Source organism: Lemur catta, chromosome 7 (assembly GCF_020740605.2).
Source record: "Lemur catta isolate mLemCat1 chromosome 7, mLemCat1.pri, whole genome shotgun sequence".
Classification (NCBI taxonomy): domain Eukaryota; kingdom Metazoa; phylum Chordata; class Mammalia; order Primates; family Lemuridae; genus Lemur; species Lemur catta.
In genome coordinates this window covers 101,593,716-101,618,367 of record NC_059134.1, presented here as the reverse complement: position 1 = coordinate 101,618,367, position 24,652 = coordinate 101,593,716, and the positions used below count along the sequence as shown (strand labels likewise).

General features: G+C 55.0%; 3 protein-coding genes and 1 non-coding gene across 15 annotated transcripts; 3 read left to right on the top strand and 1 right to left on the bottom strand.

Annotated features, from left to right (window-relative positions):
• The first annotated feature begins 288 nt into the window (after positions 1–288).
• FERMT3 (FERM domain containing kindlin 3) lies at positions 289–18,829 on the top strand. Of its 4 annotated transcripts, none has more exons than XM_045556214.1 (15): positions 289–421; positions 985–1,158; positions 4,089–4,322; positions 4,505–4,621; positions 4,719–4,887; positions 5,050–5,152; positions 15,357–15,464; positions 15,632–15,766; positions 15,848–15,897; positions 16,005–16,129; positions 16,345–16,451; positions 16,595–16,828; positions 17,213–17,337; positions 18,005–18,146; positions 18,261–18,829. In XM_045556214.1, exons 2-15 carry the CDS (start codon positions 999–1,001, stop codon positions 18,438–18,440), a joined length of 1,989 nt encoding a protein of 662 aa, XP_045412170.1. In that variant the 5' UTR covers positions 289–421; positions 985–998; the 3' UTR covers positions 18,441–18,829. The 4 variants fall into 4 exon arrangements, with proteins under 4 accessions (XP_045412170.1, XP_045412172.1, XP_045412171.1 ...); XM_045556215.1 differs by having other exon boundaries at positions 329–374; XM_045556216.1 differs by lacking the exon at positions 18,261–18,829 and having other exon boundaries at positions 317–421; positions 17,526–18,098.
• Positions 12,875–13,014, top strand: LOC123643021. Its single transcript, XR_006736599.1, has one exon. It is a non-coding gene; the product is annotated as a U4 spliceosomal RNA (small nuclear RNA).
• Positions 18,776–24,393, bottom strand: TRPT1 (tRNA phosphotransferase 1). 6 transcript variants are annotated; one of them, XM_045556225.1, is made up of 8 exons: positions 24,363–24,380; positions 20,755–20,838; positions 20,437–20,518; positions 19,722–19,891; positions 19,466–19,640; positions 19,209–19,265; positions 19,026–19,139; positions 18,776–18,910 (listed from the first exon to the last, which is right to left on the bottom strand). In XM_045556225.1, the coding sequence occupies exons 2-8, from the start codon at positions 20,827–20,829 to the stop codon at positions 18,819–18,821; spliced, it is 765 nt and encodes a 254-aa protein (XP_045412181.1). In that variant the 5' UTR covers positions 20,830–20,838; positions 24,363–24,380; the 3' UTR covers positions 18,776–18,818. The 6 variants fall into 6 exon arrangements, with proteins under 6 accessions (XP_045412181.1, XP_045412180.1, XP_045412178.1 ...); XM_045556224.1 differs by lacking the exon at positions 24,363–24,380 and adding an exon at positions 21,024–21,125; XM_045556222.1 differs by lacking the exon at positions 24,363–24,380 and adding an exon at positions 21,024–21,124 and having other exon boundaries at positions 20,755–20,898.
• On the top strand, positions 21,216–24,255 carry NUDT22 (nudix hydrolase 22). 4 transcript variants are annotated; one of them, XM_045556219.1, is made up of 6 exons: positions 21,216–21,317; positions 21,596–22,093; positions 22,537–22,635; positions 23,472–23,569; positions 23,694–23,787; positions 24,043–24,131. In XM_045556219.1, the coding sequence occupies exons 2-6, from the start codon at positions 21,614–21,616 to the stop codon at positions 24,049–24,051; spliced, it is 780 nt and encodes a 259-aa protein (XP_045412175.1). In that variant the 5' UTR covers positions 21,216–21,317; positions 21,596–21,613; the 3' UTR covers positions 24,052–24,131. The 4 variants fall into 4 exon arrangements, with proteins under 4 accessions (XP_045412175.1, XP_045412174.1, XP_045412176.1 ...); XM_045556218.1 differs by having other exon boundaries at positions 21,217–21,317; positions 24,090–24,255; XM_045556220.1 differs by having other exon boundaries at positions 21,234–21,330; positions 24,090–24,255.
• Positions 24,394–24,652: the final 259 nt, after the last annotated feature.

Genomic DNA, 24,652 nt, shown 5'->3' with positions numbered 1-24,652 from the left:
CAGTGATGTTCTGTGGCCCTAAGTCCCCACGTCATGACTGGTTGGCAATGGGAGACGTTTCCTGCAGAGGCAGACCTAGCCTTGAACTGAACCCGGGGCTTCTCTAGTTTGAACTGAGCTTCCCCCCAAATAAGGGGGACTTTTTGTGGTGTTAGGTCCACAAGCCCGTCAGTCCTTTGCTTCCTGTGTTCTCTGGGGACAAAGGCGGGGGCCCCACTGGAACCCTCTGCGGGCTGGCAGTGTGCTTCCTGCACCCAGCGCCAGCCCGCCCTGGGGAGGGGCCGAGCCCGCCCTCCTGGTGATAAGGCGCTGAGGGCTGCCCTCTGGAGGAAGCTCCAAAGAGAAAGCAGAGGCAGGAAGCACAGCGCCAGCAGGTGTGTAGCCCAGGCCCACCTGCAGCCCCCGACCCTTTGCTGGCAAGGTAAGCTGGGGCCGGGGGCTGAGACCCAAGAACCCTACAGCCTCTGCCCAACGCGCCTCTCTCACGCGGCATCCTGAACTTTCAACCACCCCAGAGAGGTTTTGGCTGGTTTGGGATGTTTGGATCTGAGCTGTGAGCGAGGATTGGAAGGATTATTACTTCCTACCCTGAGTACACAGCCATTGCCAGGGTGGGCAGCTGCCCATGTGGGCCTGGGGCATGAGCTGTGGGCTGGGAAAGCAGCCCTGGGCTTGTGCCCAGCTCTAGCATTGAGCAGAGTGATCTTGAGAGCACCTAGTCACCGGGCCTCAGTCTTCCCATCTGCAGGATGGGAGTGGGTTTGACAACGTGGTCCCTGAGCGCGCTTTTTCAGCTCAACCCCCATGAAGGTTGGCCTGGGACAACTCAGTGCCCCATGACATGTGCTGTCATGGGCATCCTGGCCTGCGGGTTTGCTCCCTGCCTGCCCAGCCTTGCAAGGCACCCAGCTCCCTCTGCCCCAACACGGGAGCCCCTCAGTCCCCAGCGCCCTGCCCCCTTGTCTCCTGCCACCCTCTCTGTAGAAGCAGCCGCAGCCATGGCGGGGATGAAGACGGCCTCCGGGGACTACATTGACTCGTCCTGGGAGCTGCGTGTGTTTGTGGGAGAGGAGGACCCCGAGGCCGAGTCGGTCACCCTCCGGGTCACCGGGGAGTCACACATTGGCGGGGTGCTCCTGAAGATCGTGGAGGAGATCAGTGAGTGCCCCACTGCCCCCATCTGCCTAACTCTTGGCACTTCCGGGCCACCCTGCTGCGCAGCTTGCGATAATGGTGTCACAGTGACTCAGGCACCAGCTTAATCGTTTGGCTCAAAAAAGACATTTCCCCAACTTCCCCTCCCACCCACTGTCTTCCCTCCCTTCCTCCCACTCCAGCTGGTTCTGCTGAGTCCCTAAGGATGAGACTGGGCCACAGTCCCCTGTTCATCCCCTTCTAGGGGCAGAAGGGGTGGCCTTGCCTGGGCCCAGTGAGGCACAAGTTATGTTCCTGAGGTCCGAAGGGTGGCCGGGGGCTCCTGGTGACCTGGGGGCCTGCTCCCACACACCATCCCCCTGCGGAAGCTCTCAGCAGGCTGGTGACAGGCCCAGCCTGGGGGTGGGGGGGGAGGCCCTGCCCCCAACAGGAAGTTACAGCAGGGCAGCCTGTGGTATTAGTCCTGGGGAGTCGCGAGGCCAGTGACATGGGGGCTTCTCATCGTCCTTCCCTGCGGGGGTGGGGACTGCCCCTTCCCGGGAGGGCAGCAGGAGGACCCTGATAGCCAGAGCGGAAGGCAGGCCTGTGAGTCCCAGCCTGGGGCCTCGGCTGCCCGGAGTGGGGGTGGGGAGGCTTCCTCAGACCCAGCCAACGCGGCACGTGCAGCGCAGGGGAAAGGTCCGTCTGTGGACAGGACGGCCCAGGATGGCCCGGCCACCAGGCTGAGGCAGCGAAGGGAGCTTCCGGAGGCAGGGCCCAAAGAGGCTGTGAAAGCAGGAGACTGAGTGTCAGACTGGGTCTGAGAGGGGCATGAAGACCTGAGGGCCCCAGGACAGGGCACGCGGGAAATGCAAGAGGCCTTGACATGGAGTCAGACAGACAGGCACACCGCTGCTCCACCCACAGCTGGGCCCCCACAGCAAGTCTCTTCCACTCTATGTCCCCTGCGAGCAGGATGGTGTCCCCACCTCTCCCACTCCTGCTCAGACATCTATGATACTTAGCCAAGCTGGCCCCTGGCCAATCCCGGCCTCCTGCAGCAGGTGAGACCGACCCTCTGGGCTGAGCTGCACAGGGAGAGCTTTCCTGGGGCCTGGAGCCAAAGACAGGGCTGCCCCTGGCCCGGGACAGGGAGACTTCCCGGGAGAAGCCACCTAACATGAGTCCTGAGCGGTGGCTGCAGTTGGGGGAGCAGGGCAGTGCTGGTGAGGACATGGGGGTGCTCTGAATTAGAGCCTCTTGGCCGGGAGGATGCCTGGAGCGTGAGAGGAAATGAGGCTGGGCTGTCCCTGGCTAGCTCCACACGGTCCTGAAGGCCTCCAGGGGGTCTGGACTTCGCCCTGGACGTGAAGAGTAGCCAGCAAAGGTCTTCGGCAGAGGCTGTCGTGCTAAGGCTGCCATGTGGGGAGCCCAGAAGCAGGAGACCCCATCCCAGGGAGGTGGCAAGGCCCCAAGTTTGGGCAGGAAGGATGGAGAGGAGGGTGGGTTTGGGAGGTGATGACTAAAGTGAATGGGATGCGTGGTGGAGAGTCCTGGTCACCCAGCCCCGAGACATGGAGGAGCTGGAGCGGGGGACGGGGACACCTCTGTGCAGAGCAAGTTTAAGCTGAGCACCTCAAAGCCGGGGCTGGGGGGTAACTGCATTTATGGTCCCAGTGCCGGGCACATGGCCATGTGAACAGAAGTTTCTCGAAGGAAGGAAGCCAGTGACATGCCTCAGACGGGGGCACGTAGGGTGCTGGCCTGGGCTCTGGGCAGGGTCTGGGTCAGAAGGCCCCGCCTGCGGGTCGGCAGGAGGTGGCATCTGAAGCCAGAGAACTGGGAGATCCCAGGGAGAGGGCATGGCCGAGGAGGGAGAAGAGGGTCCCGGACCAAACCCGGGAAAGGACAGGGGAGGGGCAGGTCAGGGGAGGGGACCACATTGGACAAAAAAAGAGCAGAGTCAAGGGAAGAAGGGGAAGTGGGTGGCACAGAGCCAAGGACAGAGTGAGGATGCCAAGAGCGGAGGGCCCAGCCCCAGGGAGGTCAGAGGAGATGAAAAGGGAGAAGGTTCTCTGGGCTTTGGCAGCACTGGTGACGCTGGGGAGGGCGGGGCACGAGTGCGAGGTGGGAACGGGAATCAGACGACTCACCAGGAGGACGGGGAGGAACCCAAGGAACAGGGCTTTGTACACCTCAGAGGGCCGAGCCGCAGTGGCCGTCAGTCTCCCTTTGTCCCTGCGCTATCTCCCGCCAGTTCATGCTCCTGGAGAGAGGCCAGGAGACCTTGTGTCTTCCATTACTGTGTCCCCGGTTCCTAGCTGGCTGACAAGGGACATATGTCTAACTGAATGCTCACCGGTGGATAGTCGTGTGCATGCATGAGTGTGCCACAAACACTCTGCACCTACCATGCAGCAGGCACTGTTCCATGTCCATGGGGTCAGGATAGTTATTACGTCTTACAAATGAGGAAAAGAAAACTGAAGCCCAGAGATGTTAAGTGCCTTGCTCAAGGTCACACAGCTAGTATTCAATAAATTTTGAGAGAGAACGTCCTGCTCGGTGCTAGGCACAGTCCCAGGCCCTGAGGACCTACAGCAGAAAGATAGACATAGTCTCTTCCCCCTGGAGCTCCCGGGAGTGCAAGAGAGAGGTCGTTAAGCCAGGACAGAAGAGGTGCCTAGTGCTGGAGTGCAGGAGGTGGGGGCACTGAGATTGGGCACCCAGACTCTGGTTTGGGGGGCTCCTCTGGGAAGTGATGTAGCAACTGAGCCCAGAAGGACGAGCAGGGCCCAGCCTGGAAGAGCCGTTCTGCCAGCACCGTGGGAGCTTGGGCGGGGCGGGAGGTGGTCAGCACAGGCCTCTGATCCTGGGCTTGTGCTCAGGGTTGGGGGCAGCAGGAGGAAGGCTGGGTAGGGCCTGCCACGCCGACGTGCAACCCTGCCCCACAGATCGCAAGCAGGACTGGTCAGACCACGCCATTTGGTGGGAACAGAAAAGGCAATGGCTGCTGCAGACGCACTGGACGCTGGACAAGTACGGCATCCTGGCTGACGCGCGCCTCTTCTTCGGGCCCCAGCACCGGCCGGTGATCCTGCGGCTGCCCAACCGCCGCGCCCTGCGCCTCCGCGCCAGCTTCTCCAAGCCCCTCTTCCAGGCCGTGGCCGCCATCTGCCGCCTCCTCAGTGAGTTGCCCGGCTGGGCCCCTCCGCCGGCCCCCAAGGCTGCTGCAAGGGGCAGGTCCCCGCCCTGCCCAGCCCAGCCACTGTCATACTGTCCTTGCTGTCTTGTTCCCACCCTGCATGAGGTGGGGAGGCTCCGGGCAGGACCTCGACCCCAGCCTCGTTGAGACCCCAGCTCTTCTCAGGCATCCGGCACCCTGAGGAGTTGTCCCTGCTGCGGGCTCCGGAGAAGAAGAAGAAAAAGAAGGAGAAGGAGCCGGAGGAGGAGGTGTATGACTTGACCCAGGTGGTCCTGGCTGGGGGTGAGCACAGGCTGGGGCGGGCAGGGCCGGGGCAGGGCCAGGCCTGTTGGGCCCGGGGCCTGGGGATGGGCCTGGTGACTCCCACCCTGCACTCCAGGCGTGGCACCTGTGCTGTTCCGGGGGATGCCAGCTCACTTCTCAGACAGTGCCCAGACCGAGGCCTGCTACCACATGCTGAGCCGGCCCCAGCCGCCGCCCGACCCCCTCCTGCTGCAGCACCTACCGCGGCCCAGCTCCCTGGTGGACAAGACCCAGCTCCACAGCAGGTGCGCCGCGGCCCCCGTGTCGGGCTCTCCACCGGGGCCCACCCCCGCCCCGTGTCCTTGCACCTTGCCCGTGTGTGCGCCTGCCCCGCCCCCACCCAGCCCCCTACCCCAGCCCCGGGTGTCTCTGGCGGAGCCCTGACTCCTGCCTCTGTTGCGGCCCAGGTGGCTGGACTCGTCGCGGTGCCTCATGCAGCAGGGCGTCAAGGCCGGGGACATGCTCTGGCTGCGCTTTAAGTACTACAGCTTCTTCGACTTGGATCCCAAGGTGGGCCACGGTCGGGGAGAAGTGGGGCTGTGGGGTCCATAGACATGGCACCCAGGTCAGAGGCCTGGGCTCTGGGATGTTAGTGACTTGTAGGGGCCTGTCCTCTGCCTATTTGCCCGTCTGTGCCTCTGTTTACTGACTCCACAGAGTGCTGGGCCCTGGGCAGATTAGAGACTAACAGGTCTCGGGCCTGTTTCTCAAGGAGCTGTCGGGGAGCTAATGACCACAGGCCGACGTAGCCAGCGGTGGGCGCCCCTGGGAAGTCTGGGGCTCAGGTGGGAGAGGCCCCGGCTGCAAACTCAGGGAAGTCTTCCTGGAGGAGGCAGCACTTGGGCCTACAGAGACTGGGGCAGGCGAGGAAGGAGGCTTTGCAGGCTGGCCCCAGGGTGCCCCGTCCACTCTCCCTCCCTGCCTACATCCCTGATGGTGACCCATGTGTTCCCTGTGTCCGTCTCAAAAGCTTCCCAGGGGCTCACAGGCTGCTCTATCTGTGACCCCACCTCTCTGCTCCCCTGCAAGACGTCACAGTTGCCTACAGAACACTTGCTCCCAGAATCCTGCCTCCTGTTTGCAAGCTTTCCGTGGGCACCCCTTGACCCTCTCTTGCGCCTCAGCTGCGGCTATTCTGGTGTCTTCTGCCCCATCTGCACACAAGAAGTGCTGCAGCTGGCGAGGTGACCCCGCCTCCATGCCGCCCTGCAGTCCCTTGGCATCCACTTGTGGCACAGACACAACCACCCACCCTCCCTCTGGAAGGATCTTCCCCGTTGCAGCGCCAGGGGTCTGCTGCTCAGGTGTCTCCTCCCCGTGAGCCTCTCCGTCCAGGTGCCTCACCTCCCTCCTCCTCTCCACAGCCTCCTGGCGTGGGCGAGCCCCGGGGCTCCACCCTGGTCCCCGTCCTCTCTTCACTGTTTCTTCCAGTAATCTCCAGTCTCGTGGATTCCAACCCCCTCTGCGTGCTCTTTGTGTCTCCCAGTGTGTCAGCTCCAGCCCACAGGCCTCTCCCCTAAGCTGTGGACGTAGGGCCTGGCCTCGGGTCAAGGGGTGCACCTCAAACTTCTCCTACCTGAAACAGACTCCTGATGGCGCAGCCTGTCCACGGGCTCCTCCCGCCGATTCATTGCAAAAGCCCCGCACTGAAGCCACTCTGGACCCTTCGCTTTCTCTCCCACCCAATCCCTCATCGCGTCCCGTTGATCCTCCCTCCAACGAAGATCTTGAATCACCCATTTTTCTCTGTGCCTTCATCTGTCCTGGTCCAAGCCCCAGGCACCTCTCGAGTGGTCACTGTGGCCTCCTCCTCCAGGTCCCCTCTCCCCTTGGCCTCCCCCACCTTGGAATGGACACTACAAAAGGTCCCCCCCATCCAGGGCTCGCAGGCCTGGCCTGCTTTGGGCCTGGGCACCCCTCTGTCCCTGCTCACCCCTTCCTGCTGTCTGCTTTTTCGTGTCCTGTGCCGCTTCCCTCCTGGGACTCTGCTGTTCCCTTTTCCCTCTCTTTCCACCCTTCTTTGGGTTGAATATTTTTTGGGATTCCACGTTATGTCCTTCATATGACCTTATTAGGTCTACTTCTTCCATCCTCAGTGGTTGCTTTAGGGGTTACAGCACACAGGTAACATCGCCATCAGGTAACATCACCCGACTTCTCTTGAAGTTTAAGGACCTTACAACAAGATACTTCCCTCTCCCCTCCCCAGTCCCTGTGCTCTTTTCTTCTAACTGTGTCAAAGCTACAATACGTTGTCGTCGTCGCTGTTGTTATTGCTATGACAGCTTTGCTGAGAAACCATTCGCATACCATACAGTGCACCCGTTTAAAGGGTACAATGCAGTGGTTTTTAGTGTATTCACAGAGCTGGGCAGCTGTCACCACAGAGCTCTACAACGCTCTCATCGCGCTAGAACGACCCCCACACCCATCAGCAGTCGCTCCTTTGCCCCCAGCAGCCCCTAATCTGCTTTCTGTCTCTATGGACTTGCCTGTTCCAGACACTGCATACGAACTGGATCCTTCAACATGTGGCTTTTGTGACCGGCCCCTTTCATTCAGCACGATAGTTTCAAGTCTCACGCACGTTGTGGCATGTGTACATGCTTCATTCCCTTCTATCGCTGAATGATATTCCATTGTATGGACATGCCGCATGTTAATTATCCGTTCATCGGTTGTTGACATTTGGGTTTTTTCTCCATGCTTTGGCTATTATGAATAATGCTTCTATGAATACACATGTACGTGTTCAGTCACCATTGTCCTTACGTTTTTGCTTTAACCAGTCAATTATTTTTTGTTACACTTTTTATTTTGAGACGATGTAGATTCCCAGACAGTTGTAAGGAGCAAGACGCAAAGATCCTGGACACCTGGATCACCTTGACCCGGTCCCCAACAGTAGCATCACAGCCAGTGTATTGACGTTGACGTCGTCAAGATACAGAACAGTTCCATGGGCCAGTTACCAGTTTTTGTTTGCTTGTTCTGAGAGAGGGTCTCCCTTTGTCACCCAGGCTAGAGTGCAGTGGCATCATCATAGCTCACTGCAGCCTCAAACTCCTGGGATTAAGTAATCCTCGCGCCTCAGCCTCCTGAGTAGCTGGGACTACAGGTGTGCGCCACCACACTGGGCTAATTTTTCAATTTCTTATAGAGACAGGTCTTGCTGTGTTGCTCAGGATGGTCTAGAACTCCTGGCCTCCCACAGTGCTGGGATTATGGGCGTCAGCCACCATGCCCAGCCCCAATTACCTTTTAAAGACATTTTTAAAATATGGAAAAAGTCTTTTATATTTGCCCTTACACTTACCATTTCCTGTGCCCTTTATTCCTGTGTGGAGGGCTGGATTGCTCACTGGTATCATTTTCTGCCCCCCTGAAGGACTTCCCTTAACGTTTCTTGCAGTGCTGATCTCCTGGTGATGAATGCTTCCAGCGTTTGTATGTCTGTATAAGTTTTCTTTTGCCATCGATTTTGAGAGATATTTTTACTGGCTACTGAATGCTTGGTTGACAGGTTTTTTCTTGTGCTTTAAAGATGTTGCTCCGCAATCTTCTTGCTCACGCTGCTCCCGGTGAGAGGGCTGCTGTCGTTCTTTGTTCATCCGCACGCAAGCTGTCTTTTTTACTGGCTGCTTTTACATCTTTATCTTTGGTTTTAAACAAATTGATTATCATGTGCCTTGGTTTGCTTCAGATTTTCTATGTTTGGGGTTTATTGAGGTTCTTGAATCTGGGAGTTTGTAGTTTTCATCAAACTTGGAAAATTTGGGGGCCATTACTTTTTTTTTTTTTTTTTTTTTGAGACAGAGTCTCACTTTGTTGCCCGGGCTAGAGTGAGTGCTGTGGCGTCAGCCTAGCTCACAGCAACCTCAGACTCCTGGGCTTAAGCGATCCTACTGCCTCAGCCTCCCGAGTAGCTGGGACTACAGGCATGAGCCACCATGCCCGGCTAATTTTTTTTGTATATATATATTTTTAGTTGGCCAGATAATTTCTTTCTATTTTTAGTAGAGACGGGGTCTCACTCTTGCTCAGGCTGGTCTCGAACTCCTGACCTCGAGCGATCCACCCGCCTCGGCCTCCCAGAGCTAGGATTACAGGCGTGAGCCACCGCGCCCGGCCTTGGGGGCCATTACTTTAAAAAAAAATTTTTTTCTGCCCTTGCCCCCTTTTGGTACTCAAATTACATGACTATTGGACTGCTTAAAATTGTCCTACAACTCACTGATGCTGTGTACATTTTTTTTTAGTCTTACTTTTCTATGTGTTTCATTTTTATGGTTTCTATTGCTATATTTTCTTTTATTTGTTTGTTTCTTTTTTTTTTTTTTTTTGAGACAGGGTATCACTGTGTCACCCAGGCTAGAGTGCAGTGGCAACATAATAGCTCACTGCAACCTCAAACTCCTGGGCTCAAGTGATCCTTATAAGTCATAACAGTTCTTCATGTTTTTGTCCACTAATTCTATCATCTGTGTCATTTCTGGATTTATTTTTATTAACTATCTCCTCATTATGAGTTGTGTTTCTCTGCTTGTTTTCATGCCTAGTAAGTTTTTACTTGATGACAGACACTGAAATTTTTATGTTCTTGGGTGCTGGATTTTTTTTGAGAGTCCTTTAAATTTTTTTTTTTTTTTTTTTGAGACAGGGTCTTGCTCTGCTTTCCTGGCTGCAGTGCAGTTGTGAAATCATAGCTCACTGCAGCCTCAAATTCCTAGGTTCAAGTGATCCTCCTGCCTCAGTCTCCCAAGTAGCTGGGACTGCAGGTGTGTGCCACATGTCTGGTTAAGCTGGTTTTTCTTTATTTTGTGAAACTCTGTTGCCCAGGCTGGTCTTGAACTCCTGGCCTCAAGCAATCCTCCCACCTTGGCCTGCCAATGTAGTGGGATTACAGGCGCGAGCCACCGTGCCTTGGAAATATTTTTAAATCTTGTGGGGATGAAGTCAAGATACTTGGAAACAGTTTGATCCTTTCCAGACTTGCTTTTAACGTGAATTAGGCAGGACTAGAGCATCCCCTAATCTAGGGCTAACTGACTCCGTTACAGAGCCAGTTTCCTTCTGAGCACTCTCTCTGATACCCCATGCGCTGTGAGGTTCCTCTCCTCCCGCTGTTGGAAATGTGAACTGTTCCCACCTTGCATGAGCTCCCACAAATCTTCCACCTCCTCCTTTCCCGGGTTCTGGTCTCCAGCCGTGGGCAGTTTCCTGACAGACAAATCCTGGCCAATGCTCAGCTGAAGACCCAAGAAGAAGCCCCCCCTCATCTCCAGCACTTTCCCTCTGTGCAGCTCTCTCCTCTCGGTGCTCCGTCCTGTGAACTCTAGCTGCCTTGGACTCCCCCAGATTCTCCACTCCACCGCCTCACCTGGAGGAATATTCTGGGCTCTGGGTTCCCCTTCCCTGTGCTGCAGCCCGGGGACTCTCTCCAGGCAGTGAGCTGGGGCATCTTTTACCTTTTTTCCCTTCCCTCAGGGGTCACTGCCGTGTGCAGTCTGCTGTCCAAGATCTAAAAACCATGTGGTCTTTGTTGTTCTCTATGGTTTTTATTTTCTTTTCTCTTTGTGGTTTTTAAATTAAAATGTATTTTTAGATGAGGTAATATATGATGGCTTAAAGAGTTAAATAGTCCCAGCAAGTTTGTAACAGCAACAAAGCAGTTCCCCGCCCACCTCTCCTTATCCCAGATCTCCAACTCCTGGAGAATGTGAATTTTGACTGTAGCTTTTCATTCTAGTATTTACCTCCATACGACATGCTTACATGTCTGTTTCTCGATTTTGCCATCTCACACGTTACCACTGACTTCGTACAAAAGATAAAGCTTTCATTGCCTTCTGTTCTCTCCCCTCCCACGCGACACATCCTTCCTTGCAACTTTGTAAGCCAGTGGTATTTATAGTGTTTGGTTAAAACAACATGATTATGGTTGTAAATAGTAACACATAAAAATAGTGTTCTTAGCTAAGCTGCAGTGTAACTATAATTATGTTTCCTTTCTTGGGTCAAAATTTTTATTATAAATTGTTCATAAATGCTGTATTTTTATTTACTTATTTTTATATTAATTGTCCACAATGACAAGAGGGACCCCAAAAGGCTATCTGGACACTCTCTGTGGGGCTATGGCTTACCCGTGAGGGTCGTACAGTGATCAGGAGGGATGTTCCCGCACCAAGCCCCTCCATGTCCCCAACCACAACACTCCTTTCAAAATGCTTGATCACATTGGGATATTGATCAGTGTTACTTCGTTCTCCAAACCATGAATCGCTCACACTCTAGAGGTGACTGTGGTCTAAGACTTCCCTTCACTATTTTCCTGGGAATTCCTCCATTGGACTTTTTGTTCTTGGAGCCTTATGACCCTGTTCCTTCACTGACCCCCTCATTTTGATGGAGCTCATATTTCAACAGCTTCCTCTAAAATGTACATGAGATCTGAATGGTTTTGAAATCCTGCATGTCTGAAAAGTTCTACTCTCACCTGCATGACAGTTTGGCTAGGTGTAGAATTCTTAGTTGGAGGCATTTTCTTGCAAAATTTTGGAGCCATCTTCCCACTGTCATCTGGTTTCCAGTGTTGCTCTTGAGAAGTTTATTTTCAATCCTTCCATATGTGACCCTTTCATTTTTTTCTTGAAGCGGAAGGGGAGGTACTAGAAGCTTTTAGAATCTTCTCCGTATCCCCCCGTGTTCCAAAAATCTTTCAACAATATGTCCTAGTATGCGTCTGTCTTCACTCATTGGCTTGCTTGCTTTCTGGGCCCTTTAACGTCAGAAACCAGGTCCTTCAGGTCTGGACAAATGCCCTGTATAATCTCTTTAAAAATTTCCTTGCATCTGTTTTTCTGTTCCTTCTTTCTGGAACTCCATTGTGTAGATATTAGACTTCCTGGATTGATTCTTCAAAGAAAAAAATAGACATTTTTCTTTTCTTTCTTATTTTTCAGCTCTTGTCTTTTTGTGTTCTACTTTCTGGGGAGTTCCTTATTTTCCCAAATATCTATTGAATTTTTAATTTCTGCAACTGTATATGTATATGTATATTTGTTTGTTTGTTTGTTCTTAGAGACAGAGTCTTACTCCCTCACCCAGGCTAGAGTACAGTAGCATGATCATAGCTCACTGCAGCCTCGAACTCCTGAGCTTGAGGGATCCTCCTGTCTCAGCCTCCCAAGTAGCTGGGACTACAGGTGTGCACCACCGCACCTGGCTAATTTTTCTTATTTTTTTTAAGAGACGGGGTCTTGCTATGTTTCCTAGGCTGGTCTCAAGTTCTAAAAGCTCTTGTTTTTTGAGTGTTCTTTTTAGGTTTTTAAGTATGACATACATTTAGAAAAATGCACAACTGTAACTAACACATCAAGCAACAAAACTACTGTTTCACAGAAGCCCCCCTTATAGACCTTCCAGGCAATATCTCCCACAGGAGCTAACCACTAACTTTACTTCTAACACTAGAGTTTAGTTTTGCCGTGGAAATTTACATAACGAAGTCATACAGTCTATATTCTTTTATGTCTGCGTCTTTCAACATTATGTTTGTATGACTCATCCTTGTGGCACATGGTTGTAGTAAATTCTTTCTCATTAGTGTAAGTTTCATTATGCCAATATACCACAATGAATTTATTCATTCTGCTGTTGATGGACACTGTACAATTTCCATATTGGGGTTAATATGAATAGAGCTGCTATGAACATGCCAATATAGGTATTTTGGTGAACATATGTACATGTTTCTGTAGGGCATGTACCCAGAGGTGGAACTGCTGTGTCATGGAGCAGGCATTAGTTTAGCCGTCGTAGGTAATGGTTACACAGCTTTCCAAAGTGGTTGTACCAATTTTACACCCCGATCAACAGTGTGTGAGCATTTCAGCTGTTCCACAACTTCACCAACATTTGTTATTTTCTATTTTTTCTTTTGTGGCAATTCTGATAGGTGTGTAATGGTATCTCACATAGTTTTGTTTGTTTAAATAGCTTAATTGAGATAGCACTTACCATAAAAATCACCCGTTGTAAGCATTGTAAGTTTGATTATTTTTAGTAACTGTATACAGTTGGGCAACCATCACCACAATCCAGTTTTAGAATGTTCCCACTGCCTCAGAAAGTTCACTATCGCACATTTGCTGTCATTCCTCCTCCCACATCCAACCCCAGACAACCACGGATCTATTTTTTCATGTAATTTTAATTTACCTTTCCCTGAAGCTTGCGCAGTGGCAGTATCGTAGCCAACGAGGTTTATCCAAGGTGTGATTATTGGTAATTGTAAACTTTTCCTAGTACCCTGCCATGACGACTTGCAATACAGTCGGCATTGGCAATTTTGACGGTCCCTACGGGGACTGAATAGTTAAAAAAAAGAAAAAAACCAACCAAAAAACCATTTCTCTGATGACTAATAAAGTTGAACAATGTTTCACATGGCTAGTAGCCACTAGGATATCCTCTTTTGTGAGGTTTCTGTTCAAGTTTATTGACAATTTTTACATTGAGTTGTTTGTCTTTATTGATTCGTAGGACTTCTTTATATATTCTGGGCATGAGCACTTCGTGAGATAAATATATTCTCAGTATATTTCCCCACTCTGAGCTTTGCCTTTTCATCTCTTAATGGTTTCTTTTGACAACGAGCACTTCTTTTTTTCTTGCTCACCCACTCACTCTCTCTGCACTTCTTAATTTTAATATAACCCAATTTATGTTTTTTCTTTTATGATTTAACACATTTTGTGTCTTGTTTAAGAAATCTTTTCTACTCTAAGATCACAAAGATGCAGCCCTATGTTTTTCTCTAAAAGCCGTATTCTTTTAACTTTCCTATGTGGACCTGCAATCCCTCTGGAATCCATGTTTGTACGTGCTGGGATGTAGATTCTCTTCTACACAGCTATCCGGTTGACCTAGTGTCTCTTACTGAAAAGAGCGTCCTTTCCCCAGTGACCTGCAGTGTGACCTTTGTCCTAGGTCAGGTGAACATCTTTCTCCAACTCTCTTCACTTCTGTCGGTCACTTTGTCTCTCTTTGCCAACGCCACACAGCCTTCATTCCTATAGCTTTATAGTTATATTCCTTTAAAAAATGACATCCTGGTCTTGTTCTGCAGGTGCAGTGCTTCATCTCTACAGGGATTCCGACTGGGTTCGAGGTTCTCCTCTGTCCCCATCGTGTCTTTATTTCCTCTGAGCTTTTCCTTTCTCGTTCGCCTTGGCCTCTGTGGCTGATGCCAGCAGCCGTCCTCACGTGCGGGCAGTCCTTGCGGGTCACTCATGTTTAGAAGTGAAGCCCTAAGAAGCCGATTGGACACCCTGAGTGTGTGAACAGGGCTTGGCATAGTGGGGGCCTCCTCGGGGTGATGCAATTGGGCTGCTGCTCTTTTTGGGTCTTTCTCTCCGGCTGCTTAGCTTCTCAGTGGCCAACCCTCTAATCTTTCACCGGGGATCGAAGGCTCTCTGCCAATGTTGCGGTGGGAAAAGCTGGGCTGGGGTGTCTCACCCTTCAGAATGCCAACTTTAAAAACTACATCTGGGCCAGGCGTGGTGGCTCACACCTGTAATCCTAGCACTCTGGGAGGCCGAGGCAGGAGGATCACTTGAGCTCAGGAGTTCAAGACCAGCCTAAGCAAGGGCGAGAGCCTGTCTCTATATTTAAAAAAAAAAAAAAAGTAAAAAAGAGTTCACCTGTTTTCAGTACAGTGCCACCCCCTACCCAGCTGTGCCTGGGGTACCAAATGTAGGGGCACCTCTGGTTCAGGCATCCCCAGAGAGCAAGTCTCCAGGCTTCCTCCAGGTTCCAGCTTGCTGTCACTTGGCAGCGAGGAACTGGGGAGGGCCCTGCTCCTTCATGGACTTTCTACAGTCCTCATGCTCAGCTCTCATCCCGCAGGGCCTGTCCAGGGGCTGCCGAGAGAGCTGATGCCTTCGTGCAGATCTGTGCTCTTCCTGCCTGCTCTCAAAACTCACTGGTGGCTTTGCCAGAGAACAGGCGAAGGAAAAAGGCGTGTAATCCCAGCTCTGTCTGCAACCCAGGTCCCTTTTACGGTTTGCTTCCCATCTTCCAAGTTTTTGTTGACACATCGCCTGCTTAGGCCCTGTCTCATTTGGCCTGTTGGGTTTACCTTTATGCCCTTGCTATCAACTTGGTTGGGTTTCAAGAGAGCGCTGGTTCTGTCGGTAACTGGGATGCCCCTTGGGTCTCTGCCCTCCCTGTTTCCTCTCTCTGGAATCCTCTTCCTTCTCTCTTCCCTTTAGTGGCCCGTTGTCATCCTTCCTTCTCTGCTCTGCATGACACCTCCTCAAGGAAGCCTTCCCGGAATGCTTCCCCATGTTCCATTCTCTCTTGTCACCATCAAACTTTTGGTGCCCTTGACCGAGGGCATGAGTGAGCTTCTCTGTAGAAGCTATTTCCTCGATAGTGTTTATCACACTTGTGAATTACTTTACTTACTGATTGGTTTACTCATGTGCCCCTGGCAGTGTGCTAGCGCACAGCAAACATCTGTACAACAGAGCAAAGGTTTAGTGGGAAAACAGCACCACTTGCCTGGGCAGCAGGGAGCTGGCAGGCTGTACAGGCAGGGGTAGGGGTCTGCTGCCCAGGGCCAAGGGCCGGGGCTTGCAGGGGCTAGGCAAGTGCTGTCCAGGCAGCGGGCATCTGACCAGCCCCCTCCCCGACCCCGTGGCTGCAGACAGACCCTGTGCGGCTGACCCAGCTGTACGAGCAGGCTCGGTGGGACCTGTTGCTGGAGGAGATCGATTGCACCGAGGAAGAGATGATGGTGTTCGCAGCCCTGCAGGTGCCAGGCGGGCCTGGGCGTCTCGGGGCGGCTGGGGTGCGGGCCAGTCCCAGGGCAGGAAGGGCCTTCCAGAGTGGTGCCAGTCTCCGGGGCAGCTCAGCTTAGGGGGCACTGTTGGGCGACTGGGCTGCCAGACTCAGCCGTCCCTGGCCACGTGCCCCACCCAGTACCACGTCAACAAGCTGTCCCAGAGTGGGGAGGTGGGCGAACCGGCTGGCACAGACCTAGGCCTGGACGACCTGGATGCAGCCCTGAGCAACCTGGAGGTGAAGCTGGAAGGATCAGCGCCCACGGATGTGCTGGTGAGGAGGGACTTGGGACAGGTGCAGGGACAGGGCCAAGCACTGGGACCCAGGTTCCCTCTGACTCCTCTCCTGCCACAGGACAGCCTCACCGCCATCCCAGAGCTCAAGGACCATCTCCGAATCTTCCGGTGAGTGAGGCATAGAGTTGGTAGCCCTGCTGGAGAAGCCAGTCTGGGCGGGGGGAAGGAAGGAAGGAGGAGCGTGGCCTTTCACCAACCTACCCCCTGCTCCTCAGGCCCCGGAAGCTGACCCTGAAGGGCTACCGCCAGTACTGGGTGGTGTTCAAGGAGACCACACTGTCCTACTACAAGAACCAGGACGAGGCCCCAGGGGACCCCATTCAGCAGCTCAACCTCAAGGGTGAGTTAACAGGGCAGGGGCTGGTGGGGGGCCCACCTGGCCGGCCTATGGGCTGGGCAGGTGAGTGCTCCCACCTGGCCTCAGCTTCTTCCTGGGGACCAGGGAAGATGCCCTCTGTCCTGAGGGGGCTGTGTGGGGCTTGCATGCACACAGGGACCGCTCAGGCAGCTGTCCCCCTCCCCAGCCTCCTAGCCCACCCCTTCCTCTCCCTCCAGGCTGTGAGGTGGTCCCTGATGTCAATGTCTCGGGCCAGAAGTTCTGCATCAAACTCCTAGTGCCCTCACCTGAGGGCATGAGTGAGATCTACCTGCGGTGCCAGGACGTGAGTGAGAGCTGGGCAGGGGGCCGTAGCAGGGATGAAGGCGGGTGCTGGGGCAGGGGCTGGCACCAGGGCTGAAGGGCACTAAGGATGGCGGGGGGGACCAGAGCTTGGCGAGCACCCCCTCCTCTGTCCCTCCTGCCCAGGAGCAGCAGTACGCCCGCTGGATGGCCGGCTGCCGACTGGCCTCCAAGGGCCGCACCATGGCGGACAGCAGCTACACCAGCGAGGTGCAGGCCATCCTGGCCTTCCTCAGCCTGCAGCGGACAGGCGGCGGGGGCTCGGGCAACCACCCCCAGGGCTCTGACGCCTCTCCCGAGGGCCTCAACCCCTATGGCCTTGTTGCCCCCCGCTTCCAGCGAAAGTTCAAGGCCAAGCAGGTGCCAGAGGGAGTGGGGGGTTGGGAATGACCACAGCATTTACCCAGCCACCCTTGACCCTTGGATCTTCACTGAGCCTTCCTCGGGAAAGCCGTGCTCACTCATTCCTTCTCCGACTGTGTCCCTGAGACTGTGCGGCTGGTCCCCAACTTCTGGGAGGGGTCACGGTCCAGTGCCCACATCCACCTCAGAGCCCGACTCAGCCCACCCTTGCCAAGTGGGAGAGGTTGCATTTTCACAGCCCCACATGGGACACTGTCCCCTCCCAGGCTCAGCATCCTGTCTCCCTGACTGGGGCAGGTGGGCGGGACAGGGAGGGTTGTCCCAGGGACTTTGGGGGAGGGGAAGAGAGCCAGGCAGCCCCTCACCAGTATGGTCCCACAGCTCACCCCTCGGATCCTGGAAGCCCACCAGAACGTGGCCCAGCTCTCGCTGACCGAGGCCCAGCTGCGCTTCATCCAGGCCTGGCAGTCCTTGCCCGACTTCGGCATCTCCTATGTCATGGTCAGGTGCGATCCTCAGCCCCGCCCTGCCCCGCCCAGCACTGACTCTGCCCTCAGCTGCTGCCTGGCGGCTTCACACCCACATCCCAAGAGTGAGTCCTGGGCAGGCACCCCAAAGCCTCCCTTCCCTTGTCCTCTGTGGGCAGACCTTACTGAGGGCCGCCCGTGGGGTCCCCCATTCTGCACCCCCACAGCAAACACAAGAAACAGAGCTCAGGCCAGGAAAGGAGACGCAGCTCCTGCCCCACCGTGCCACGGACCGTTCACTCTCTGGGCCCATTAGCTGGTCTGCAGGACAGGGCTAACGGCGGATGCTGTTCCAGACAGGGGCCCCCTTTGATTCTTCAGTTCCCAAACTGCAAAGACATGAGCGAGGCAATAGCTGATGCTGATGATACCAAAACCTCAAAAAAGTTATTATTTAAAGGCATGGACTGTTTGTCTGATGCTGCTAAATGCTGTTATAGTGATTATATCAATTAACCCTCATTTTCCAGATGAGGGGACCTAAATGGCGTGCTCAGGGTTGCACAGCTGGGGAGCTGCAGAGCTGGGAAAGGGACGCAGCTCTTACTCCGTCGTGCTGGCTCTGGAGCACAGTGCCATGCTCTGGGTGGGCTCCAGACCACGCAGGGTGGAGCACTTGCTCACTTTCTCTCCTCCTGGAGACCAGGTTCAAGGGCAGCAGGAAAGATGAAATCCTGGGCATCGCCAACAACCGGCTGATCCGGATCGACTTGGCCGTGGGTGATGTGGTCAAGACCTGGCGCTTCAGCAACATGCGCCAGTGGAATGTCAACTGGGACATCCGGCAGGTGGGCTCAGAGTGAGGGTAGGGATGGGGACAGGTGGCTGGGCCAGATCCAGCCAGGGCAGGGGCTGCTCCCTTATCCCACCCACCATATCCCCTCTGACTGCCCACCCTGCAGGTGGCCATCGAGTTTGATGAGCACATCAACGTGGCCTTTAGCTGTGTGTCTGCCAGCTGCCGCATTGTGCACGAGTATATTGGGGGCTACATTTTCCTGTCGACTCGGGAACGTGCCCGTGGGGAGGAGCTGGATGAGGACCTCTTCCTGCAACTCACGGGGGGCCATGAGGCCTTCTAAGGGCTGTCTGACTGCCCTGCCCTGCTCACCACATGCCATGGCCACTCCCAAGCCCACACTCACTGGGACTCACTGCCCCATACCTGCTCCAGGCAGGCACTGAAGCTGGGCACATTCACCTGCTGTCACCAGCTTTGTGCAGGTCAGGGACCTGGCTGTGCTAGACTCTGCCATCACCCAGGCTAGGGACAAGGGGCCCTGAGCTTGTGCAGCATCCCCCCTTCCCTTGTCTGAGTGGCTGAGGTCAACACCCCTGACCTATCTGTAGTCCCTGAGCACACACGGAAGACCAGATGTAGCTACCGGATGATGAATCATGGTTTCAAACGAGTTTCTTTCTTGTTACTTTTTAAAATTTCTTCTTTATAAATTAATATTTTATTGTTGGATCATCCTCTTTCCTCTGGGGCTCTGCTTGGGGCCACTCTGATCCTCTGTCTCTTTATCACCAGCCAAGGAGAGGGGCTTTCCTGAGAGACAGAAAGGGAGACCTAAGTCAGCCTGGGGGTAGAGGCTGAGAAAGAAGTTAGGGCAGAAGGGCACAGGCTTTGGGCACAAAAAATGGGGGTGGGGAGCAGTTCTCACGGGTGGGGCAGAGCTGCAGGGCCTCTTTGAAGTACTTGGGAAGCAGGAAGCCATCAGCATTCCCTGGAGTCAGGATCACCCCATTGGCAGAGCGGAAGAAGGGTATTCCATCTGCTGACGGAGCTAGAGATGTGACTCATGCCCTTAAAGGCCTAGGGCAGTCCCTACTGTGTCCAGACTCACCTGCCAGGGCCAGGGGTCCATTGATGAACACAGCTATTTCACAGTTTGGCCGTATGCCTGCAGAGACAACTGAAGCTGGGGCCTGGGGCACCTGAGAAGCAGTCAGCAAACCTGGGCAGGCTGGGATCCTGGGCTGGGAGGCAGGGGGTGCTGCTCCATGCAGGGCATAGGGGGACCTCAGACAAGGGAGGCTCTGACCTTCGGAAGGGACTTGGGAGGGCACTGTGGATGGGAATAGCTGGCAGGGAGGCACTGACCACTTATGACACCAGGGTCCCCAGGCAGTCCTGGGGCCAGGTGGATGTGCGTCCTTCCCCGGCAGGACAGGCCCTTTAGCAGGATGGATGGCCAGTGCTTCCAAAATGTACCATGGACTAGCATCAGGGGCAGGGCCTGCGGCGTCTCCAGAGGCATCAGCTCCAACTCAGGTACCTGGTTGAACGGGCAGCAGTGAGACCTCCTTCATAGGCAGGGGTCGCATGTGTCTTTCCCACTTGTCCCCTCACCTCCCACCTGCAGAGAGTGTCCCTGATTGGCTCGGATGAGAGGGCCTGTACTGGGATCCCCCGGCTGCAGGGCAAACCGCTGCTTCCCATTGGTGTCCACCACACGCTGCACATCTTCAGCTGAGAAGCTGCGGAACTGGGGCAGCTGCAGGAGGGCACCCATGGGCACGAAGCCATCTGTGGGCAGACAGGGTGTTCAGAAGACAACTTTGCTCTGGCCTGGGCCAGGGTTAACAGGGAGAGCCACGGGCAACTGGAACAACAAAGCCTCAGCTTGGGGATCACATGGGATTCATCTTTGTGACCTTTAGAAAGTCTCCCCTTTCCGGGCCTCAGTGTTTTCAACTTATGTGGAAAGTGGACCTGCCTCATGAAGGGCACAAAGATAAAGTGTTTAGCACAGCACCTGGCCTAGAGCGGACACTCAATAACATCAGATGCCAATACCCACCAGTGCACACCATTGGGATAAGTGTTTATGGAGCCATTTGGCTAGAGGGGGCATCACCAGGCCTGGCCCAGACAAAGGCTCCTCTCCCAGTCTGCCATGGACATGATACAGGGCTCTGGGCCTAGGTCTTCTCTGTGCATGGGGAGCATGTGCCCTTTGTGCCTTCCTCATGGGGCAGTGGTGGAAACCATGGGGGAGACGTCACAGACAGGCTCACATTGCTCCCCGGGTGCAAACCACTTCCCACCCAGTCTCTAAGACCTTCACTTACCGGCCCCCATAGGAAGTCCCAGCTTCAAGGCCCCATGTCGCAGGGCATAGGACAGAGCCTTGGACAGCTGCACATCTCGGTCCTGAAAAAGCCCAGAGATGGCCCTGGTCTCCATGGTGACCCTATCCTGCTGTCCACACCAAACCCGAGACTGACAGCCAAGGGAGACCAGAGGGAAGAGTCCCAGTGATCTCCCAGAATAATATTACCATCAGCCCTCCACCCCCACCCCACCAGCCTTTCCCGGGAAGCCTGGGCTCAGAGTCCTCCTCCCTCGTCCTCCCACCATAGGGGTGGGAGGGCTGGGGAGGGACACACCTGTTCCCGGGGTCTGTGAGCCCTTCTGCCCCTGGGCCCTGCTGCTTCCTGCCTCCCTTCTCCAGAGGAGTTCATGGCCAAGACCTGTGGGGAGCACTGCCGTGTGGGGACTCCTTTAAGGACCATCCCATATTCCCACCTTGCCTAGAAAGCCACAAAGCCTCAGGATGAGAGAGCTGGGAGGCGGATACACAGCTAACTAAATTCGCTTCCCACCCCCACATCCCTGGTGCAGATAGGGAGACTAAGGCTCAGCTGGCAACACTTGCCCAAGGTCACACTGTCAGCCACGGAGGCCAGGGAAGCCGAGATCCTGCCGCTCCAGGCTGGCCGGTGTGCTGCGCAAAGCCCGCCCAGGCGCGCAGCAAGACTGGGCGGAAGCGTCAGGGGCGGGACCCACGAGCAGGCTCACCGACCCAGCCGGGCCAATGAGAAGCCGCGGAAGGAGGGGGCGGGCACTTCCGCTTTGGGAACGGGGCGGAGCCTGCGGGACGGAGCCGGAGAGCGGCAGTGCCTGCTGGAGGCGGGAGCTTCCGGACCCTGGGAGGGGGGGGTCCCGGCGCGTACGAGTTGGAGGCAGGACCCCTGGGTGTGGGGCACATGGCCATTTGGGGGTGGAACCCGGGATCTCTGGGATTTCTAGCAACAGGAGTCCCGGGTACCCAGCGGGACTCGGGGCTCTTGCGGGGATGGTCGGACACGTTACTGCCCAAAGAGTGGTCAGGGGGATGTAGAAGGGTTGAGGGTACCCTCAGAAGATCTGTGACAGAGGGAGCCAGATGTTCGCCCAAGGGTGACTGTGGCCCCCTTGGCTGACAGGCCTGGCTGTGTCCTCCCCCAGAGCTGCCCTGTCCAGACCATGGACCCTGAGGTGTCCCTGCTGCTGCAGTGCCCTCCGGGGGGGCTGCCCCAGGAGCAGATACAGGCCGAGCTGAGCCCAGCCTACGACCGTCGCCCACTACCAGGTGGGGACAAGGCCATCACTGCCATCTGGGAGACCCGGCTACAGGCCCAACCCTGGCTCTTCAACGCCCCCAAGTTCCGCCTGCACTCAGCCACCCTGGTGCCCATTGGCTCACAGAAGCCACGGCTGCTCCTGCGCCTGGGCCTTACTTCCTACAGAGACTTCCTGGGCACCAACTGGGCCAGCTCAGCTGCCTGGCTGCGACAGCAGGGGGCCACTGATTGGGGTGACAGGCAAGCCTATCTAGCAGACCCACTGGGGGTAGGCGCTGCGCTGGCCACTGCGGATGACTTCCTTGTCTTCCTGCGCCGCTCTCGGCAGGTGGCTGAGGCCCCTGGGCTGGTGGACGTGCCTGGTGGGCACCCTGAGCCTCAGGTGAGGTGCTAGGCTGGGGACAAAGGCACAAAGACCCAGACAGCTCCGGGAGCTTTGTCTCTCAGCCCTCCCAGCTGTGGTTTCCTCATCCTTTAAGGGGAAAATTGGCCTGGTGTTTCTCTGAAAGTTTGTTCAGGGCAGCCCTGCAGCCTCCCCACTGACCCCTACCCCAGGCCTGTGGGAAGCTAGGAAACAGGGTGGGGGATGGGAGACGGGGGAGGGGGGAGGTGGGCAGAGGAAAAAGATATCCCATCCCACCTCCAATGCCCCATGTGACCCCTTCCTAGCTGGACCTCTGGTTGTCCACTTGGAAAAGGAAGGCCTGGGTTAGGGTATCACCAAGACTTACACCATGCCCATGCCACGTCCTCAGAGCTAGCAAGTATGGGGGAACACAGGGCAGGAGAAGGTGGGGAGCAGGGGCTGAGCCTGACCTCTTGCAGGCCCTGTGCCCTGGTGACAGCCCCCAGCACAAGGACCTCCCTAGGGAATTGGTGGTACGTGAACTCTTCTCCAGTGTCCTGCGGGAGATCTGTGATGAGGTGAGTGAGAGTGACCTAGACAGAGTTGTGGGCATGAAGGGAGGGAATAGAACTTGCCAGAATTCCAGAGGTCTGGGCTGGCAGGAGGGTCTGCAGGCATCTGGCTGGCATTAGGGAAGAGCTTGGTTTGCAGCTAGGCACACTAGGAAGGGAATTCTAGCCCTCAATGCCCTATGCCTCAGGTTCTTCGTCTTTACAATGGAGACAATGATAAATGTCTTGCCTGTTCCCCAAGTTTGTTGAAAAAGGAGTAAAAGTCCCAGTTACTAAACTGACTTTATTTGGGTGACCCTGGGTAACTTGTTCAATCTCTCCAGTTTCAACTTTCTCATCTGCAAAATGAATATGCCTAAGATCTGACATTCTGTGGTGCTGGGTGCTTGACCTACAAACTATAAAATGTGGCCAGGCATGGTGGCTCACACCTGTAATCCTAGCACTCTGGGAGGCCAAGGCGGGAGGATTGCTAAGGTCAGGAGTTCGAGACCAGCCTGAGCAAGAGCGAGACCCCTGACTCTGCTAAAAATTGAAAGAAATGATCTGGACAACTAAAAATATATATAGAAAAAAATTAGCCGGGCATGTTGGCACATGCCTGTGGTCCCAACTACTCGGGAGGCTGAGGCAGGAGGATTGTGTAAGCCCAGGAGTTTGAGGTTGCTGTGAGCTAGGCTGACGCCACAGCACTCTAGCCAGGGCAAAAGAGCAAGACTCTGTCTCAAAAAAAAAAAAAAAAAAAAACTGTAAAATGCTGGACAAGGTCAACAGGCTATTTTCCATTGAGACGGTCAGAGATGTGGGCAGTGGGCACTGACAAATGGGACCCTCTGGCCCAGGTGAACCTGCCATTGCTCACCCTGAGCCAGCCCCTGCTGTTGGGCATCGCACGCAACGAGACCAGTGCCGGCCGAGCCAGTGCTGAGTTCTACGTCCAGTGAGTGGGCTCTGGGGCATGTGATCCTGGGTCTTGGGGAGGTGGGTGGCTGAAGCACCTGGGGCTCCACAGGGTCCCTATAGGGGCTGGTCACCCATCAAGCCCCCCTCATGTTCTTGTCCAGGTGCAGCCTGACTTCTGAGCAGGTGAGGAAGCACTACCTGAGTGGGGGACCTGAGGCCCATGAGTCTACAGGAATCCTCTTTGTGGAGACACAGGTGCGGGGAGGCAAACTGCATCTTGCTTGGATGCCAGGGTTGGGCTCCACAAAGAGTCCTGGTGATGCATGTTTTGGGGGAGGAAGTGGCTGAGTTGGACAGGGGACTCCCCAGTCTCTCAGAGTTTCCTTCAGAGTCACAGATTTGCCCTCAGCCCAAGGGAAAGGTCCAGGCCTGTTCAGCGACTCAGCATGTCTCCCTAGGGATAGTGCAGTGCAGAGGGCTCTGAGGCTCAGGAATTCTGTGTACCCACAGGAAATGTGATAAAGGCTGGATCTCTGGGTCTCATTGTCTACCCACAGAATGTGCAGAGATTGCAGGAGACCGAGATGTGGGCTGAGCTCTGCCCCTCCGCCAAAGGCGCTATCCTCCTCTACAACTGGTCCATGGAAGTCCAATCTGAGTGGCCCTAGTGTCCCCAGCCCTACCACTAATGCTCTGAAGACAATAAAAGACTTTATTCTTTGATTCTGTTGGCATCTGCTATTTCGTGAGACAGAGGGGACGCTGGGAGAGCCCTGGGTGTGTAAGACAGACAGGACAAGTGACACGACCCCCCCCCAACACACACATACACAGGGCGCTGTGGCTCTCGCCTGTAATCCTAGCACTTTGGAGGCTGGAGGATCCCTTGAGCCCAGGAGCTGGAGACCAGCTTGGGAAACATAGCGAGATCCCGTCTCTACAAAAAAAATGAAAAACAAAAATTAGGGCATGGTGACACATGCCTGTAGTCCCAGCCACTCAGGAGGCTGCGGAAGGGCGATCGCTTGAGCCTGGGAGTTGGAGGTTGCAGTGAGCTATGAGGACGCCACTGCACCCCAACTTGGGAAGGCTGTTGCCAGGCTCCAGTACGACTATGGGG